General features: G+C 36.2%; 1 protein-coding gene across 3 annotated transcripts in view; it reads left to right on the forward strand.

Annotated features, from left to right (window-relative positions):
• LOC144975776 (A disintegrin and metalloproteinase with thrombospondin motifs 6-like) overlaps nucleotides 1-7,500 on the forward strand; it is a 42,476-nt gene that overhangs the window by 34,825 nt on the left and 151 nt on the right. For 2 of the 3 annotated variants that reach the window (XM_078919968.1, XM_078919965.1), the window contains exons 17-26: nucleotides 199-332; nucleotides 1,240-1,363; nucleotides 1,991-2,071; nucleotides 2,205-2,368; nucleotides 2,932-3,070; nucleotides 3,669-3,798; nucleotides 4,810-5,014; nucleotides 5,227-5,403; nucleotides 6,446-6,590; nucleotides 7,028-7,500. The exon at nucleotides 7,028-7,500 is cut by the window's right edge and continues 151 nt beyond it. In XM_078919968.1, coding sequence (XP_078776094.1) covers nucleotides 199-332; nucleotides 1,240-1,363; nucleotides 1,991-2,071; nucleotides 2,205-2,368; nucleotides 2,932-3,070; nucleotides 3,669-3,798; nucleotides 4,810-5,014; nucleotides 5,227-5,403; nucleotides 6,446-6,590; nucleotides 7,028-7,173 — 1,445 coding nt within the window. In that variant the 3' untranslated portion in view covers nucleotides 7,174-7,500. The remainder of the gene's footprint in view (nucleotides 1-198; nucleotides 333-1,239; nucleotides 1,364-1,990; nucleotides 2,072-2,204; nucleotides 2,369-2,931; nucleotides 3,071-3,668; nucleotides 3,799-4,809; nucleotides 5,015-5,226; nucleotides 5,404-6,445; nucleotides 6,591-7,027) is intronic. The other variant, XM_078919972.1, reaches the window with a different exon arrangement.

Consider the following 7,500-nt stretch of genomic DNA (forward strand, 5'->3'; position numbering starts at 1 on the left):
TTGATTGCAAAGCAGTTAACGTCATGATAATCTCAGTCTTCCCCTGTGATAATCCAAAAAGAATTATTTCTGGAAGGATAAGTTTTTTTTCTTTTTATCTTACATTATTTCTTTTTTTTTCCCTTAAAATTCCTCGAATCTCTTTGTGCTCTTACGGTCTAGTCAATGAAAAACAACTAAACCAATTGATTTATCCAGAGCAGGCAAAACCTTGCTCCTTGGTTTGCATGGCGGAAGGATACAACTTTTACACAGAGAGGTCAGCAAAAGTCTTGGATGGGACACGTTGCTACCCTGATAAACTGCATGTCTGTATCAATGGAGAATGTAAGGTGAGTCATGTAGCTGTTGTCTTTACTATGGTGTTACTTAAATGGTTGTTAAGAAAGACTTAAGTCATTGCTTTTTGTCTAGCAATTCATCACTATTTTAAGACACTGATTGCTATTTCATGTCTTTACTTTCTCATGACTAGTATAGAATATATATAAACCAAGCCTTATGTCTAATTTTATCCGACCTACCAAGCTAGATATGAATTATAACTTGTTATTCTAAACACGTAAAGATAATATGTGCAGAACTTCAATTCACCATTATCTACGAGCATCACAAGGCTACTTTGATTCTCACAGCAAGCTAAACAGAACCAAAACCCCATACACATAATTGATCTCCGTTTACTCTCCCTTTGTCCGTCACTGGCATTGAGCTCGATCCCATGGGGCAATATGTGTGAAGCTCTTTCCAAAGATGTCAGATGACTATGCATGAGCCATCGTCACTCTGGTCATGCTGGTCATGCTCTGAACAAAATGACTTTTTTTTTACTCGAGCTTTTTTATTGCGCATTATCCACTAAACGTGCTTAACGCACTTTACAAAGGGTCCCTGACAAACAGCAACACGCAACGTGCAGAACGAGACATGATGCTTTATTGTCAATATTACCATTTTTTTCAGACAGAGACAACGTTGTTAACGGTCAGGTACTCCTTTTACACATGAGTACGATAAGAGAATGTGAGTAGAGAGCCTTTTTCAAGGACTCAACAATGCTCGAACCCAGGACCTTCTGATCCGAAAGCGAGCGCCATACCACAAGATCGCATAGGCGCACTTTTGGAAGCTAAGAAAGGGGGGGGGGGGGGAACAAAACTTCAAAGGACTTTGATTTCTCTGTCACTGACAAAATGGTTTATAATTATTCATTCCGTGTCAATTTCATTCTTAATTCAGCATGTAGGTTGTGATGGTCACCTACATTCCAACTTCAAAGAAGATAACTGCCGAGTGTGTGGTGGTGACAACTCTACATGTAAAACCATTTCCGGTTTAGTTGATAAACCATTGCCAACGGGAGGTAATGTCATTGATTTATATTCCTTTTTGTATTAAAATGTGATATAATTATGACATGGCGAAACTGATGACAATGGTGTAGATGGTAACCGTGATATTAATACTTATGATGATGATGATGATGATGATGATGATGATGATGATGATGATGATGATAATAATGATGATGATGATGATGATGATGATGATGATGATGATGATGATGATGACGACGACGCTGATGATGATAATGGTTATGATTATGAGGTGGAAGAGGCATAGATGAAAGAGGAAGAGGAAAGAATGCAAGTTGTCAATTATGGTTCAATTGCTAAATAGTCTAGTATTTCCAATCAAAGGGACTGGTATCGACCATCAGTGCATTCGGTATTTTTCCCCCCATCTAACAATGATTGGGTAACTGATTCTGTTGATATCTTGCGGATCGTCCTTTTGGTAGACTGGCGCCATATTGAGGGTAATGAGCAATTGCTACTCTTATTTTAACGCTAAAAACGAAATGAATTCCATTATCATAGGCTCTGTGGTTTTAAAGGACCGCCTTTTTTTTAAAAATGGCAATGCTCTTCTTCAAAATAATCAAAAATAATATATTTTTATTTCAAAATAGTCTCTGTTTACCTTGCAGCTTATCAAGAAATTGTGAAGATCCCCCAAGGGGCAATGAGGGTGAATGTGTCTGAGGCAGTACGCTCCAAGAACTATTTAGGTAAGATGATAAGCTCATTTCTTTTTTTAATGAATACAAAGATTAGAATAAATAAAGATACCGTGTGTTCAAAGCTTTAAATAACAATAATTAATGTTACAAATTGAAACGATCTCTCTTTCTCGTCTTAAAGCTTTAAAAGACACCAAAGGCAAGTACTTCATCAACGGAAAATGGACGATTGACTGGCCTCGGAAATTCCCGATTGCAGGGACTGTTTTTCATTACAAACTCACCGACGACGAACCAGAATCACTACAAGCGTTGGGGCCCACAACTCAAGATCTGGTCATCATGGTAAAGATATTTATGTATTGGTTTCATAGAATTCGTCCTTTTCCTCTGAACCTCTTCTTCTCCTGCTTTCTCTACCCCCCTCGACCCCCCCCCCCCTCCACCCACCATCTTTTCATTCTCTTCTCCACAGTTTGACTAGATGTAAGAAACACGAAGTCATAAATTAAAGTTTTTATTCAAGATATCAGTACAGATAACGAAAAATATCTAAAAAGTAAAAATGTCTCTTCTTATTAAGAAGTTACAACTATTAAAGTTTTTGTTGCAATACATTTGTCCCTCAATGGAGCGCCTGTCCTACATCACACAACAGTCCATACTCTCATCTGAATTCCCCCTCTCTCTCTCTCTCTCTCTCTCTTTCTCTCTCTCTCTCTCACTCCTCTCTCTCTCTCTCTCTCTCTCTCTCTCTCTCTCTCTCTCTCTCTCTCTCTCTCTCTCTCTCTCTCTCTTCCTTTCTTTCTTTCTTTGTCTTGCTCCCTCGCCTCTGTTCTTTTTACTCTTTCTGTATTATCTTCAATTCATTAGTAATTGATTTTCCCTATCTGGTTAATGACTGGCAGATACTTCTTCAAGAAAAAAACCTAGGCATCCAGTTCGAGTACACCTTGCCTGTCAACAAAACGGGTGAAAAACATGACATATCATTATATGTTTGGTCTCATTCACCATGGTCGGCCTGCTCCAAGTCTTGCTCCAAAGGTAACCTTGTTGTCATCTTGTTAGCAATATTAGTGATCTTCGCCGACATGATTATGATCGTGTTCGCCAATAGCTTATATCTTAAACCATGTAAGCAATAATAACAGATTGATTGTTACACGTAAAATGGATATATATATATATATAAAGAAACTTTTAAAAACCATACTCAATGTGGTTCATCATCATCATCATCATCATCATCATCATCATCATAGCAGCACCAGCAGCAGCAGCAGTCGCATCGTTATCATCATCATCATCATCATCATCATCATCATTCATCATTATCATCATCATCATCATCATCATTTTCATTATCATCCTCATCATCATCATCATCATCATCATCATCATCATCATCATCATCATCAGCAGCAGCAGCAGCAGCAGCAGCAGCACCACCACCACCATCACCATTCGTCACCATCATCAAACCAAGTGCAACAGCATCAGTATCAAAATCACTCCCTTCATCTATATTTTCATCATCACTTTCATAACTATGGCCGCCGCCTACTTCTGCCATCTTTTTCCTTATGATTGTCACCTACATCAATAGCACAACCACGATTACCACCACTATCACCTTTCTCAGGTACCAGCGTGTCTAAAGCATTGTGTGTTTTCAAATCCGATGGTCGAGTCGTTGAAGACAAGTTCTGCGACAGGCAACCCAAGCCAAGCAACCACATGAAAAGATGCAATGAGCAACCCTGTCCTCCAAAGTAAGCTAATAATATTGGTTGATTCCCTAGAATACTATTGGTGCTACAAAGATGTTGGCCAAATATTATACGAAACTGATGTTGGTAGACCAATGTTTTCTCTTCAAGAGCTTATCTTTTAAAAATATCATTATAACTATTAGTTTGTAGATATCATTTATGTACATGTTGACATAATATTACAATGGATTCACCATTACAAAATAATAATAATTATAACAATAATAATAATAATAATAATGATATAATATAATAATAATAATAATAATATAATAATAATAATAATAATAATAATAATAATATAATAATAATAATAATAATAATATGATGATAATAATAATAATAATAATAATAACAATAATAATAATAATAATAGAATATATTATTGTTGTTGTTATTATATCACCATATATATTATACATTGTTATTATATTACTATTATTATTATATTATTATTATTATTATTATTATTATTATTATTATTATTACTATTATATTATCATTATTATATTATCATTATTATTATTATTATTATTATTATTATTATTATTATTATTATTATTATTATATTTGTTATTATTATTATTATTATTATTGTTATAATTATCATCATCATATATAATTATATCATCATATTTTTAGGTGATGTTTTAAACGAATTATGGTCAATGCGCTTAATATTCATTCATGAACAAAACATTTTAATACAGATTTTATATTAACATTTCATTATGATATATTCGATTTCCTTATTAGTAAACAACTTTATGTAACAAATAAGAATTAAACTTTTTGTTTCGTTACTTCACTTTGTCTATGCTTTTTACAAGACGTCTAACTGAGAAAAAAACAAACTTATCGGGTCACAAGTATTCGAAGTGGCTTCAAGTACGCCAATTTCAATAAAAGGGTGATAGAATGAACTGATTCTGATTTATGCTCTATCCCAAAAATTCATTACAAAGTTTAGACTTCTGAGCCACAATTTTCCTTTTCTATTTTATAACACAGATGGTCAGTGGGTCAGTGGTCTGACTGTAGTCGATCATGTGGCGAGGGACATCGTACTAGGCTTGTAGTCTGTCGACAGATTCTTGAAGATGGAGACCAGTTGGTGCTTGATGGGTCCGAATGCAAGACGGAGAAACCAGAGTCAGAAAGAGCATGTCGGATGGTAGCTTGTCCTCCTGAATGGCACACATTTGAATGGTCAGGGGTAAGAGTCGTGTGTGTATGTGTGTGTGTGTGTGTGTGTGTTTGTTTGTTTTGTTTTGTTTGTTTCATTGTTTGTTTATTTTTAACTTCTTAAACTTTTAGATCTATCATTTATGCTCATTGTATGGAAAAGAAGGAAATTCTCCTAAGAGATAATATTTTCTGTGTTTGTCTTACTCAATTCATATTTATTTTCTTTGATATGCTGTACAGTGTAGCCCATCCTGTGGTCCTGGAGAAAAGACCCGTCGTGTGTTTTGTATGTCGAGTGATGGTAATTCTTATCTTGACGAGGGGAGCTGTAGACTGGAGGATAAACCAAGCATCAGGAAGAAATGTATGAATAGGAAATGCCCTCCCCCACAATGGAGGAAAGGAGAATGGTCTCGGGTGAGGATAGATATAATTGAGTTGATTGTTGAGGGTGATAATATAAATTTAGAAAAGTGTGTAAAGTAATCACTTATGTTAATAATAACAAGAAATAAAAAGAGTAGAGAATTATCAGGAGAGAATAACCTTGATGGCAATCAAACCCAGTACCCGAGTAGCACGACAACTTCCGCCCACTGTCTAGTTGTGAGAGCGACACTTTGCAGTTAACGCCATCTACCACTCCATTCCAGACGAGGTTGCTCCCCAATAATGTCATGGCTTCGACTCTCATTACCACTTACTTTTATTTTCTGTTTTCCTTTGGTACTCCACAAATGTCTTCATTACTTGTTGATGGGGAGAAGACGCGAGTTGGATTGATTATAATCTTGGTCAACTTCTTTCCTGTAGAACTGGGGAATCAATTATTCGGGCAGAGAGCTGAGTCAGTTTTATCTGATAATTCGATTAATCTCAATGTGTTGGTCAAAAAATATACCAATAAATAAAATAAAAAAGGTCAACTGAATGAGTCACAACATAAGATTTGTTCGTTGGGTGGAGGTTGTCGGGGCAAGTGATGAGTTTCATTGGACAGTAATTTGTGGAAATGATTTGATGATAGTGATAATACTGTCGTACTCAGAAAAAAAAAAAAACCAAAAACGTTTTTAAAATGTTGGCAAAGAAACTCGTCTATCAAATCTATTGATCAAAATTACTCTCATCTTGTAAAACAGAACAACTCTCAGAAAATGGACTTCATCGAAGAGTAGGACAGAATAATTATGAGGCATGAATGAGATTGAGGAGGCAATTATGAGATTGTTCTGGTGGTGCTAAACATCACTTGTTTCCTCACCATTTATTTTCCTGATTTGAATAATCTACGCCCAGCATCTTAATGATGCAGTTATATTGCTGGAAACAGTTTAGAGCGTAAGACAAAGCAAAGTCTCCGTTTCCTAAAGCTTGCATGATGCGACTTATGTACCTTTACCATAGTGACTTTCAAACGCTTATGCAATATCTAATATGATCTTTACTATTATAACAGTGTTCTGCAACCTGTGGTAAAGGGATACAAGAGCGAAGCGTCCAATGTCAGTCATTTAATGGAAAACCATGTAATCCAGCCTTCAGACCAAAGACACAACAGTCATGCATTAGTTCATGTAAAGTGCAGAGGCCTGTGGAAGAAAGTATGCACTATTATCTTCTCGTTCTGCTTTTCCTTTTCTTCTTCTTCTTCTTCTTCTTCTTCTTCTTCTTCTTCTTCTTCTTCTTCTTCTTCTTCTTCTCCTCCTTCTTATTTCCCTTACCCTCGCATTCCTTCTGTTCTTCATACTCTCTGTGAATCATTATCAGTACTTACTTCTCAACCCCCCCCCCCCCTTTTTTTTTTTTTACACCCTCCTTTTTCTCTTCCCAGCTCTACTCCCATCTCATTTCCTCCTCTTTCTCCTCTTCCTCCTCCTCCTCCTCCTCCTCATCATCATCATCATCATCATCATCATCGTCATCATTATCATCCTTTATCATCATTATCAGGATAAACAGCACCCAAACGCAGTTAACATCTTAAATAGATATTCTTATTCGTCATTAATTAACACGATATTGCGTCTTTTCTCCACAGACTGCGAGGACAAATTTCAAGTTGCGTATTGTCCACTTGTTTTGAAGTTTGGTTACTGTGAAAGGACTTATTTCCAAACCATGTGCTGTGAGACCTGTTCCAGAGGACGGACCGCCCTCAGAAGGCGGGCATTGCGTCGTGGATGATGGTGGTGATGGTGAAGAGAAGGAGAAGGAAGCTGTGGAGAAGGAGAGGATGAAGAAGTAGGAGTAGTTGGAAAGCAGAAATAGGCGTGCCTTTATGATGTTATAGTCGTGTTAATGATGGTGGTAATTTTTATGGTTGTAATAACGTTGGTAAAGATTAATGCGATGATGAAGATGAGGACGATTTTGATGTTGGTTGTGTTTGTGATGATGATGATGTTGATGATGATGATGATGATGATGATGATGATCATGATGATCATGATGGTGATCATGATGATGATGATGATGATGATGATGATTAACCTATTTGGTCCATTTTGTAAA

Source organism: Berghia stephanieae, chromosome 1 (genome assembly GCF_034508935.2).
Source record: "Berghia stephanieae isolate SIO BIC M18660-M18661 chromosome 1, UCSD_Bste_1.3, whole genome shotgun sequence".
NCBI classification, from domain to species: domain Eukaryota; kingdom Metazoa; phylum Mollusca; class Gastropoda; order Nudibranchia; family Aeolidiidae; genus Berghia; species Berghia stephanieae.